Below are 12,907 nucleotides of genomic sequence, written 5' to 3'. Positions count from 1 at the left end.
ATGTAACTGGTTTTATTCATCCTTGTAACAATTTTCCTCTAGAATATTTATTAAAGTTATTTATTAGATTAAAAATTTATTATATACTTAAATATAGTAATAGGGATTTTAAAATTTGCGTTAAAAAAGATAGAAAACTTCATATTGTATTAGATTTGTAAATATTGTAATGTCTTCAAATATATTATCCGAAACCTTCCCTCATCCTATTGTATAATTGTGTAATTTATGTTCAAATATATTTTCTAATATTATCATTTTATTATATTTCTTACTTTCTCACTTTTCAATTATGTAAAATTAATGTAAATACTTCGATTAATAATATACAGAAAAATTGACGATGCAAAAAGGTTTCTAGTTATAAAAGATTGTTATGAAAAGAAAGTATTACATCCAATTCATTCAAACTTCCCGCTCGTTGATACAACCCATTTAAACGAACAGCGAATCGTCGACATCAAAGGTGCCGCCGGGAGTGTCGCCTCTTGTTATACCTCCTCTTTGCCGTGGTCGTGCCCTCGCGGTTCGGCCCGCGCTGAAGGCGCGCTTTGATTGGCCAGTATTTTTTGTTAATAACTCGAAAACGAAGCCTTAATCAACATTTTGGCAAAGGAAAAAGTTGTTTAGAATCACCTTGTCAATCATCCCTCTTCGGTTGTTGACGTAGTCGTGAGACACCCTGTATAGGAAAGAGACAGATATACGCGCTTCGCCTATATTTGGCTACTCAAAGGTTGACAATCGGGACAAGTTGAAAGTTGAAAAGGTTGAAGTGTATTTAGTATACTATTTAACTATTAAATAGGTTTTATTAGTAGCAGTGGTAAAAATGAAGTAGAAATTATTTTACACTTTTTAGTGCATTTTGAAGTCGGTTGTATTTTTTGTTAAAAATTATTTTATAGTAATACCAGTGCCAGCAGCTATAGACGATCCCCAAATGTAAACAGTGGTTATAAAAGAAATATTATTATGAATCTTTGTAAAGACATTGTATTCATGATAACTTACAAAATACTTGAATTTATAACTTAAATATAAAATAGTAATAGTGTTTCTAGCTCCGTTGGCGCCTTGCAGCACAGCACACAGACAAATACAAGTACACAGATATAGCCCTAATACAAGAACCATGGATATTCCAAGGGCAAGTAGATGGGCTAAATCGGAAACAAGGCTCCATCTTCCATGGGGACTTGGAGAACGGTCCCAGGGCATGCGTCTTCGTGAAATGAGGACTCGGGGCAACGAAACTGACAGAATTCTGTATAAGAGACCAAGCAGCAGTCCTACTGCCAGCCGGAGGTAGCGGGGCGAATCTGGTGGTTTGCTCAACTTACCTGCCCTACGACTCTGAGGAACCCCCGCCTACGAGGGAACTCAGAGAGCTGGTAGACTACTGCAAGGTCAAAGGGCTGCAGCTATTGATTGGGTGCGACGCAAACGAGCACCATATCGTCTGGGGCAGCAGCAATATTAATAAGAGAGGCTACTAGAATACCTTTCAACCACGAACCTGGAGACTCTAAACAGAGGCTCCAGTCCAACTTTTGTTACCTCCAGGCGTCAGGAGGTACTCGATATTACGCTGGGCTCCAGCAAGGTGGCCCAAGCTATACAAGACTGGCAAGTGGATGATGAGGCTACGCTCTCTGACCACAGGCTAATCACGTTCAAGTTAATGACAGAGTCAGACCTAAGGGCTTCGGAAACATACAGGAACCCCAGGGCCACCTGTTGGCCTCAATATCGTGAGAGCCTGAAGGAGGAGCTCAGGGGGCACTGTGTGAGACCGAAGACCGCGGAAGGAGTCGAGATCGAGGTCGCAAGACTGCAGACCGCGATCATCAGATCCTACGAAAGGTCCTGTCCAACAAAACAAAGGGGAGGGAGCAGAAGAGTTCCTTGGTGGAATAACGAGCTGAACAAGCTCAGAGCCAGGGTTCGGAAGCTACTCAACAAGGCCATGAAGGCGAACACTGAAGCAACTTGGGACTTATACAAAGAGGCTCAGAAGACTTACAAAAAACTGATCAGAGCATCAAAAAGGAAGACCTGGAAGAACTTCTGCCAAGAGACCGAGGCCCTTCCGTTGGTAGCTAGGTTTCGGAAGGTATTTGTATCCGGGCCCCCACAAAATCCGGAAGGATTTAAACTTCCAAATGGAGGCGTCACAGCAGACCCTCCGCAGACGTTGAGGCACCTTATGGTGTCGCACTTCCTAGGCTCGGAGCTGGTACCGGAAGAACAGTTCCAGGAGGAACAGGTACCTCCCAGGAACAGGTACCTCCCAGGAACAGGTACCTCCCAGGAACAGCGTACGGGACTGGGAATTGGCCTCCAAGCTGGTCACGATGGACAGGTTAAGATGGACTATTAACTCATTCAGCAGGTACAAAAGCTCGGGTGTGGACGGGATCTTCCCGGCTCTTCTTCAGGAAGCCAAAGAGGACCTATTCAGGCAGCTGTGCAAGGTATACAGAGCATGCCTAGCAATGGGTTATGTACCACAACAATGGAGAGTAGCCAGGGTGGTCTTTTTACCTAAGCCAGGCAGAAGTGGCTACGACACGGCGAAATCTTATAGGCCAATCAGCCTAACATCCTTTCTGTTAAAAACGCTAGAAAGGTTGGGAAAGGCACTGGCAAGGAGACCAATACATGCTTCACAGCATGCATATCAGTCGGGCAAATCCGTGGAGACGGCGCTCCATCACCTTGTAAGGGAGATTGAGGAGGCCCTATCTCAGGGAGAGTCCGTCGTGAGTGTATTCATAGACATAGAAGGGGCGTTTGACAGCACGTCCTTCAATGTGATGAATGAAGCAGCGAGCAGCTTTGGAATTGACGGCAGTCTGATTACCTGGATCGACAACATGTTACGAACCAGGACCATAATAACCTCCTCCAACGGGTCTTCGTTGAGGGCACGCATCGCAAGGGGATGCCCGCAGGGGGGAGTCCTGTCTATCCTGCTGTGGACCCTTGTGGTAGACAGGCTGCTCCGTAGGCTCAGCGAGGAAGGTTTTCTGGTGCAGGAGTATGCGGATGACATCTGTATATCGGTCAGAAGCAGACACCCGCACTACATAGCGAGGAGACTGCAAGAACTCACACTCGTGCAAGAATGGTGTCTATCACACAACCTTAAGGTAAACACTACCAAGGCGGAGATGGTACTGTTCTCGAGGAAAAGGTGCTTTGATTTCAAGGCTCCCTCATTGTTCGGGGTGGAGATCAGTATATCCACCTCAGCGAAATTACGAAGCTAAACTGGAAACTCCACATCGAGAAGCAGGCACAAAATTGCAACCTACTGGGCCTGCAGAAGGATGTTTGGAGCGACGTGGGGCTTAAAACCAAGAATGGTCAGGTGGATTTACACCGCAATCTTGGTACCCCAACCAACATATACCTCCGTTGTATGGTGGACCTCTATGAGGAAACACTGCAACAGGAGGAACATAGAAAAGATCTATCGCCCAGCATTGCTCGGGATAACTGGTGCCTTTCGCACCACGCCGACTATGGCAATGGGGGCGCTCATGGACCTGGCACCACCACACATTGTGGTAGAAGCAGGGGCCAGAAGCACAGCCGTAAGACTATTCTTAGCAGGCAAATGGAAGGGGGCGGCAACGGGCCATACGTGCAAAGAATCACGTGCAAAGAAGCGTGAGAAGCAAACCGGGAGGAACTCCTTACTCCAGGAGGGCTGATCTGGTTTACAGACGACTCTAAAACCAATTCGGGAACCAGAGCAGGAATCTGGGGGGAGAGACCCAGAGCGGAAATATCGCTGTCCCTGGACCCACATGTATCCATTCTTCAGGCGGAAGTGTTTCTCATATGGGCCTGTGCCAAGTTAAACTTGGAATGGGGCTACAGGGATAAACACATCTGCAGTGACAGTAAGGCTGCGCTTGGATCCCTACGAACCACGATAGTGCGATTCAGGCTGGTACAAGACTGCACTGACACATTGGAACGGTTAGCTGGAAACAACAACCGCGTCAACTTGATCTGGGTACCTGGACACGCATGTATCCCAGGAAATGAGACGACGAATATGTTGGCAAGGGAAGGAGCCAGACGGCCCAGCCCAGACTCAACATATCGCATAGGTGTCGCCAGGGGGGCGGTAAAGGAAATAGTGAAGGCGTGGACGAGAACCCAGACCCACCAGACCTGGAACCGCACCCAAGGTATGAGACACACTAAGGCCATGTTTAAAGGGCCATCGACACGGCTAGGCAAGACTTTGAGCTGCAGGAATCAACTGCGTCTACTCGTAGGGCTTATTACTGGGCACTGGTACACGAGGAAACACCTGATGCACCTAGGTACCGAACGTGAACCTGGGTGCCCGAGATGTGGAGAGGAGGATGAGACCCCTCTCTACTTGATATGGCGTTGTAAAGGACTGGAGGCTCAAAGGCGCTCAAGCTTCGGGGTCCCGGCCCTTGACGGCGCTCATGTGTAGGACATTGAAGTGGGCAGGCTTCTGGGCTTTGTTAAGGAGGCCGGCCTTCACAATCTACCACAATACTAACGATAAGAACTGCCCACAAGGGCTCGGGCACAATGGTCCCTAGAGGACTGAGTGCCCGGTGACCTAGCAGTAATAATAATAATAATAATAGTATTGCTAAGAAGTAGTTATAAATAATTTTTAGTAATTTAAGTAATTTAGTATTAAGATTTTAGTATTTAAGTAATGTTTTTAGTAAGAATATATTTTCTTTTTATTATACACAGTAAAAACAATATAAATATATATATTATATCATACTTTATCTCATATATTATACAGTATTATAATTCATTTATGCATGAATAAATAACCTTAGATATTTTCCATGCGGAGATATAATGACTGTATCAATGTCCCCTAACTCCCCCTATATAATAATATAATATACAGTAAAACCTCGTTTATGCGGCCTTCGATCAGCCGAGCCTCCGTGTTATCCAAGACAACGGAAGTGTATGCTCGGATAATACAGAAAAATTCGGATAAAACGGATGAAACCGCTATGCCTATGCTGTACGCGCGTAGTATTTTGCGATCTTTTGTGATTAAATTTCATTCTATCATTTCAAATACATAAAAAACAATTAAAATTTTCGAATTTTTTATTTCTTCCGTGTTATCCGAGTTTTTGCTTATCCGAGGGACCTCCTCCCCACATTACTTCGGATAAACGAGGTTTTACTGTACTCATAAAGTTGATCAGGTACTCGAAAGTTAATATAAACTAACAATGAGATATGGCAATGCTCAGTCTGTGGCAATGGCAATGGCAATGGCTGAAGGCTGTAAGCAAAGGGGTACATACAATCCTTGGTATCGAAGCAATCTTCTGTTACCGTCAACTATATATCAGTGCCGTCAACGCGTCTAACAGCAGTAGTGCGAAGTGTTTCACATTTTTATATTAAGATAAAGCAGATGGCGCTCGTTTTCGAGGCACAAATTACTTACTGTTCCACGTAAGTGACAGACACTGGAACAATATAACCACTTCAATATTTTTGTACTTAATTTATAAAGATTTAACTGTTCACAGCATAGAGTTGTAAATAAAAGTTGTTGCAAAAATGGTGTCTGTCCTGAATACCGTCGATACCGGTCATGAAGACATGATTCATGATGCGGAAATGGATTACTATGGTTTGAGGTTAGCAACTTGTTCCAGTGACAATTCTGTAAAAATTTTTGATCTAAAGAACGGATCGCAAAGTTTGGTAGCCGATCTTAAAGGACACATCGGACCTGTGTGGCAGGTTGCTTGGGCACATCCTAAGTTTGGAAATCTCTTAGCATCTTGCAGTTACGATCGGTATGTTAGACATTCAATGAACTCCAGTAATATGTTTTTTTATACATTCTTCACACATTACTTCTTGTAATAGAAAGGTAATCATTTGGAAGGAACTAGGAGAGTGGACTAAGATCTACGAACATACTGGTCACGATTCTTCTGTCAACTCAGTTGCTTGGGCTCCACATGAATTTGGCCTGATTCTGGCTTGCGGTAGTTCTGATGGTTCAGTGTCTATTCTTACCAATAATGGAGACACATGGGAAACACAGAAAATCACAAATGCCCATACCATTGGATGCAATGCTGTAAGCTGGTGTCCTGCTATTGAACCTAGTTTTGATGCTAGCGGAACACAGAGAAATGGTCCAGTGAAAAGATTAGCAACAGGAGGTTGCGATAACTTAGTTAAAATTTGGAAGGAAGAAGGTGATAGGTGGATCGAAGAAGATAAACTTGAGGCACATAGCGACTGGGTAAGATTTTATTTTCTAAATTTACAAACAATGTAATAAATCATCTATTAACATAAGTATTGAAATATAGGTAAGAGATGTGGCATGGGCACCTGCAGTTGGCCCATCTAAAGCTGCCTTAGCTTCTTGTTCACAAGATCGTAGAGTGATTGTATGGACTTCAAATGATTACACCAGCTGGACACCCACCATCCTGAATGTCTTTGATGATGTAATCTGGAATGTCAGCTGGTCTTTAACTGGAGGTATCTTAGCAGTTAGCGGCGGAGATAATAAAGTGTCTCTCTGGCGCGAAAACACCGAGGGACAATGGATATGCATTTCTGAGACAAATAAAGGTCAAGGAAATCTGAACAACACAGATCAACGTGCGTTATAGGAGCAGAAAAATGTAAGATATTTTTTAAAATAAGTATTGTACATTGAAGATCTTGTTTCATATTAAATAACAATTTTATTCCACTGATTTGTACTCTTATCGTAACATCTAAACACAAAGGAATACACTTTACAAAATAAAACTAAATTTAAAAATTTTACATTTGCGATAAAGAAAAATGATAATTTACAATTTCCGAACGTATGTTTCACAAATACTGTATGAATTATAAAAATATATATATATATCTTGTAGATCAGAATTTAAACTGTTCAAATATTTATACATCAAAATAAATTATTATATATAGATTAATCTTGCGTATACAAAGATGCCGCGAAAACGATATCCCGTTTGATGGCCGTGCAAGCTTCTTCCATTTTCTCCTTTAAAACGGGGTCGCCTATAGTAACCGCTGCGTTTTTAACATCCCGTAGTGTTTCGCTTAGTTGTTGAATACACCGTACTATAATTCCTTCCTGTACATCTGTTTTCTCCATAATATCAGCAAACGATTTTGCTTTTGCCCAATCGTAAACCACTTCCACTAAACCGAAATTCAGTGGTTGTAACGTTGACAACTGATAGTGTTGTTCTAAAGTTTCCAACTCGGTATATATTTCTTTCAATACCTCGCAACTCTGCATAGAAGATATATTTTAATGAGTACAGTTTTTAGTGAAAAATAAATCAAGAAATAAAAATAAATTATACCCTTTGCAAGTTAGGTGTAAGATCTGGTTCAGCGTCTGTTCGTTGTTGAAATATTAAAGCAGATAATAATGCTGCTATTTCTGCTGGTTGGAGTACAGTTAAAACGTTCTTAAGAATAAGCTCTGTAATTAGTAATTCGTTGCTTCCCATTTGTAGAGCAACCCGGCCTTTTAAAGCAACTGTTTCATTCTCATTTATATATCCTAAATCTCTGAGAAGTGCAACGGCGTTTGTATACTCTGGGTATAAGCTCATTCCTTCGTCGCTAAGTTGAAGTTGAAGTTTCCTTTTCTGACTTTCTAATTCGCTGCGTTCAAATACAGTTTCAAATTGTTCTTCGAAATTTGAAATCTCCGTGCACTTCATATCGTACATAACCTTCTTTAAATCAAGCAAATGTTGTATTTTCATATCTATATCGTACTTCAATTTCATCTCTGTATAAGGTTGTAAAACGGAGGAATCACGTGAAGCGTTAAAAGATAATTTCATTAATTCCTGCATCGCTGTTTCGTATGTTTGACTAGGAGGTTCGGTTCTGAAAATAATTAACATTTAATGATATCGTAAATTACACGCTAAATTATTAAATTATATTTTCTTACTTAAATCTTGGTAACTGTCTCTTTTCCCAGTTTGCAATAACTAGATTGCAATCAATTTTAATTTGACAATTAGTTATTTCTAATATGTTCCAAGCGAATATGTTTAGTACTTCATCAGACGGAACTCCAACTGGCACAAATACTTCTTTTTTTGTTAAAGCAACAATGTCATGCCATTTTTCTGTCTTCTTAAACTTCTGATTACTTTCTTTTTCTGATTTATCTTCTCCAGACTTTGGCACTTCCGAATTTTTCAGTACTAATACTCTGTACTGTCTACCAATTTTATGCTGAACAGTGCTTAATAAGAGAGCTAATTTATTATAATGACTCTGGTAAGATATTAGCAAAACTCTGCCAGGTACTAAGTCTTTTACTGCTTTCTTCTGTGTCTCGCATATGTAAGGTTTCAGATATTTAAGGTATTCTAAGTAATTAATGGCTACTTGATAAAAATCAGAAAGTTTCTTCTGCACATCAGTCAAAGGTGGTAACTTGGATAATTCTTCTTCCACTTTTTCTAGTTCAATCTTATAGATATTCTGTTTCAAGGTTACAGCTGATTCCTTAAACGATCTCCGCATCATTCCTTCAACCGTCACCGACTCGTTCAGTCTTCTTAGATTTAAAACCATCGAATATGTTACTTTGAATTTCGATTCCAAATTTTGTGCTTGTCCGCACATCATAGTTTTCAATTCGTTGAAGTGAGGCACCGCGATCCGACACATAACGATTACCATTCCTGCTGTATCGTGGCCTCTGCGGCCGGCTCGACCAGCCATTTGTATGTATTCAGTGGGATGAAGTATTCGAAAATTATTGCCATCATATTTTTTAATAGAATCAAAGACTACGGTACGTGCTGGCATGTTCACACCCATTGCAAACGTTTCTGTTGCGAATAGTAACTGCAATATTACATTTTTAATAGTCAACGCTTAGAGAGAAAAATAAAAAATAATATAAGACTGACCTTTACGACACCGTTTTGAAAAAGCATTTCTACTATTTCCTTCAAAATTGGTAATATACCACTATGATGTATACCAATCCCATTTTGCAAGAATTCTTGCATCATAAGTACTTGCGGCAACTCTCTGTCGCTGCCCTTTAAGTGTCTAATATTATTTTGAAAAAATGTTCTAATAGTGTGCTTTTCAGTCTCGGTTGTAAGATCAATATTTCTTAATATATAGGCGCTCATGTCACAACGTTTTCTCGATAACATAAAAACAACAACGGGCAACAAGTTCTGTAAAAAGAGCATCAATTATTTATATACATATGTTTTGATGAAATATTACTAAATGCAACTACATCAATCGTACATTGCTCCTTAGGTGGCTTATAAAAGCACTCCATAATACTTGCTCCTGCTTTGGAGTCATCTGTTGTGACATTGATTTTCTCTTAACATCTTTAACATTCTTCGAATTTTGGTTTTTTGAATCCTTGGCGTTTGTTGCTTTGTACCACCTAACATGTATAATGAACAAATAAATATATGTGAGCGTGATCAAGTAGTAAACAAAATAATTACCCATCCAATAAAAATTGTCCACATTCGTCCACCACCAAAAACTTTTCGTCTTTGGTTTTACCGTCAGTTCCAGTATATAAATAATGCTGAAGTGGCACTGGTCTCTTTATAGTACTTATCACGTACATCTTTTTCTTTTTAGTATGACCGACCCAGTCAGCAAATATTATAGGGTTTGGTACAGTGGCGGATAACATTACTATCGTAACTGTTTCTGGTAAAAGAATAACACTTTCTTCCCAGACATGACCACGCTAAAATAACGCTACGCAATAAATCCTACTGTAAAATTAATAAATCGATAGTCTTATATTTATAATCACCTCGTCATTATTAATATAATGTACTTCATCAAATATAACAAATTCTAAGTCTCTTAAAACTTCAGATGCGCCATATAACATGGATTTTAAAATTTCTGTAGTCATGATAAGACAGGAAGCATCTGAATTAATTTGCAGGTCTCCCGTTAACAAACCTACACTATCAAACTTCCTTTTAAATTCTCGGTATTTCTGATTCGAAAGTGCCTTTATCGGAGACGTATAGATGACCCTGCAAATAAATGAAAACTCAATTCGTAATGGCATTTCTTGTTTCGTATGTTTCATTTTACCTTGTCATATGTTTCTGACTTAGAGCAATTGCATATTCCGCTACTGTTGTTTTCCCGGCTGACGTATGAGCGGCAACAAAAACATTACAACCTTCCTCTAATTTAAGAATTGCTTGTTTCTGAAAGGTATCTAATTCGTATTGAAAACTCATGGCCAATTCAGGAATTCTTTTTTCAAAATCAGTTATTGGAACAGACACATCCAATTGTTCTGCCCATTCCGATTTTGTTGTTTCCGGGCGTTTCTCAGAAATCTTTAGAACAGGAATGTCTATATTCTCTAATAACAAAGCGATATCATCAAACGATGATTGCTGAGTATTTGGAGGTTCCTTGGATTTTTTCTCTGCTTCTTTTTTCTCTGATGACCAAAAATCAAACACATTTCGTTCTTCATTTACAATAGCCATTAAATTAATTTTATCTGCTATAGCTTCAATTTCATTTTTTTCTACTTCTATTTGCTGTTCTTGCATGGACCCCTCTTTTGGAGTGCAATTGTCACTTTTAAACTCTACACCTGCACTGAAACCTTTGGCTAAAGTTCTCAAATTATTTTCAAAGTCAATCTCCTCTACTGATGAATCTTCAATTATTTGGGGTTCATCAAAACCACCAGGCCAGAACAAAATATTGCTGGTATTTCCTACATTAAATATTTACATGTTTTAAACTTGTAAGATATTGATTTTAATTAATAAATTTGAACATGAAAATATACCACGAATATCATCTGTAGGTGGTTCTGGTGCACGAGTCATAGACATTGAATTTCTTGCAGTTTTCCCTGCTGACTCTAACACCACTTCATGCATTTCTCCAAGCTTTCCAGTTATAGGATCTCGATCAAATTTTAACGTAGTACCAAGTGGTGCTAAATCAGTATCTAAAAGGGATAAGATGTCTGGTTTTCTTGGCCAATAACACTGCAAATTGTCTAAATTATACATTGGTAAGTTATCCAGACATTCAATATATCCTCTTAATTCTGTCTTGATATCAGGCCAGACAGGAGGAAATTCAAATGTAAACTGTAAAGCATACATATTGTTAAATTATCACATATAAATGATATATGTTTGTGAAAATTACCTCCTCATTTTTATCGTTTCTCTCCTCCATGTTATAAAACTTTGTGTAGCACAAAGCAATAAAAATCAAAGGTACCTTAGAGAATACTATTTCGTTATACTATACAATTTTCTCTGTTATTACTTTAGTTAAAGTATAACTAAGTCTGTTACACTAATGTCAAGAATATTTCAAATGCCACCAATTTTTACAATTTACGAAATTATAACCTATTTTTTATATTTATATCAGGAGGTTATGTTTGTAAACATAAGAGCAGTGACACAGATACAACGTGAACATGAACAAGACCAAACCACAGTATAGGAAAGAACAGTAGGATCAGTCTGCCAAAAAGCGTCTGTATGTATGTACAATATCAATCATAGTGTCACAGCCGACTCTAGTACTAGCCGTGCTGAAGTAAAAATGGCAACACCGCGAGAGTCCGGTCTGAATATATCAACACCTACCCTACTCTATCTGCCTCCCGGACTCCCAGACTCTCAGCCAATCAACGTCGTCAGACTCCCGACACTCTCTGGACTTCACATAACCTCTTTGGTTTCGATCCAATCATTTCGCTTGTTTCAAGGTTTTTATTAACTTATATACACGTTTATCAATTCTTAAATGTTTCAATTTGATCCAAAGATGGTTTCATTTTGCTTCATACCTAAATTTTCTTGAAACCACTGTAAATATTTCAAATATCATGCTTCACAACACCAAACTACTGTGAGAGTACACAAAATATATATCACATTTATAACAATTTTATACTACCACATCACTTCTATTTGCCATAGTTGCAACGTTTATATATTGTTTATACATAATTAACACAAAATAGTGTATATTACTACAGCTTTTAATTAAAAAGGACGTTAATTACAATTCCGAGCACAGGACTCTGTTTTTGAAAATAGGACTCCCGATTGTCACGTGAGCGGTGTTGCCACGTTGTTCAGCATGGCTAGTACTAGAGTCGGCTGTGACACTATGATTGATGTTGTACATACAGTAATGCTTCGAAATAAGCAAGTGGTCTCTGCTTCGAAATAAGCAAGTCGCTATCCCCTCTTTTTTGTTTGAAGTCGCCCGCAAAGTGAGAGGTACGAGAAACGAGTGAGAGGTCCATGAAAGCGCGAAGCCGATGTTTAGGGTAATAAATTTCACGCTTGACTGAGCAGTGACATCGGTTAGTAGAAGAAGGATGGAATATATATAATGCTTTCTCAGTCTGGTATATTTGCTTCGAAATAAAGCATAGTGCGAGAATGAGAGGGCATGTTATATTCTATCCTTGTCCAAAAAATAACATCGCTGCTCGGCCGATCACTTTATGATTTGCCGCTACCTCGGATCTCTCACTCATTTCTCGCGTTCTCTATCGTCCCGTTTCGAGAACAAAGTCAAGCCGAATAGCTACCTGCTTCGAAATAAGCAACTGTTCGGTCCCGAGCCACTTACTTATTTCGAAGCATTACTGTACATACTTTCAGTCCTGACGTATGATTGGTCGAAGCGGTCACAGTATTAATGTTATTTAAAGCAAATAGTATTAAAGACAGTACTTACTGGACAATAATAATTAACAATTATTTCATGACTTATAAATCATCTGAATAGAATTATATGTCATATTTCATAGAAATACAAAATCAGTCAAGGT

At 39.3% G+C, this 12,907-nt stretch overlaps 2 protein-coding genes across 3 annotated transcripts; one reads left to right on the top strand and one right to left on the bottom strand.

Moving 5' to 3' along the window:
• The first annotated feature begins 5,335 nt into the window (after positions 1-5,335).
• Sec13 (nuclear pore and COPII coat complex component secretory 13) lies at positions 5,336-9,521 on the top strand. Of its 2 annotated transcripts, XM_034320969.2 has the most exons (4): positions 5,336-5,496; positions 5,574-5,846; positions 5,920-6,304; positions 6,375-9,521. In XM_034320969.2, exons 2-4 carry the CDS (start codon positions 5,605-5,607, stop codon positions 6,681-6,683), a joined length of 936 nt encoding a protein of 311 aa, XP_034176860.1. In that variant the 5' UTR covers positions 5,336-5,496; positions 5,574-5,604; the 3' UTR covers positions 6,684-9,521. The 2 variants fall into 2 exon arrangements, with proteins under 2 accessions (XP_034176860.1, XP_076547322.1); XM_076691207.1 differs by having other exon boundaries at positions 5,337-5,846.
• On the bottom strand, positions 6,995-12,839 carry tst (superkiller complex helicase subunit twister). The gene is made up of 10 exons (XM_034320968.2): positions 11,254-12,839; positions 10,883-11,192; positions 10,162-10,807; positions 9,869-10,100; positions 9,546-9,799; positions 9,334-9,481; positions 8,979-9,257; positions 8,003-8,913; positions 7,398-7,935; positions 6,995-7,324 (listed from the first exon to the last, which is right to left on the bottom strand). The coding sequence occupies exons 1-10, from the start codon at positions 11,281-11,283 to the stop codon at positions 6,995-6,997; spliced, it is 3,678 nt and encodes a 1,225-aa protein (XP_034176859.2). The 5' UTR covers positions 11,284-12,839.
• Between the last annotated feature and the right edge of the window lie 68 nt (positions 12,840-12,907).

Source organism: Osmia lignaria, chromosome 12, assembly GCF_051020975.1.
Source record: "Osmia lignaria lignaria isolate PbOS001 chromosome 12, iyOsmLign1, whole genome shotgun sequence".
Taxonomy (NCBI): Eukaryota; Metazoa; Arthropoda; class Insecta; order Hymenoptera; family Megachilidae; genus Osmia; species Osmia lignaria.
The sequence above is the reverse complement of the archived record's forward strand: the minus strand, read 5'-3'. Positions and strand labels throughout refer to the sequence as shown.

Excerpts from the sequence above, each read along its gene's own strand:
- Sec13 (XM_034320969.2), top strand. The coding sequence starts at position 5,605 with ATGGTGTCTGTCCTGAATACCGTCGATACCGGTCATGAAGACATGATT. Across the intron at positions 5,847-5,919 it reads GCATCTTGCAGTTACGATCG|AAAGGTAATCATTTGGAAGG; the intron begins GTATGTTAGACA and ends TTCTTGTAATAG. Across the intron at positions 6,305-6,374 it reads TTGAGGCACATAGCGACTGG|GTAAGAGATGTGGCATGGGC; the intron begins GTAAGATTTTAT and ends ATTGAAATATAG.
- tst (XM_034320968.2), bottom strand. The coding sequence starts at position 11,283 with ATGGAGGAGAGAAACGATAAAAATGAGGAG. Across the intron at positions 10,101-10,161 it reads AGTCAGAAACATATGACAAG|GGTCATCTATACGTCTCCGA; the intron begins GTAAAATGAAAC and ends ATTTATTTGCAG. Across the intron at positions 8,914-8,978 it reads TTCAAAACGGTGTCGTAAAG|TTACTATTCGCAACAGAAAC; the intron begins GTCAGTCTTATA and ends GTAATATTGCAG.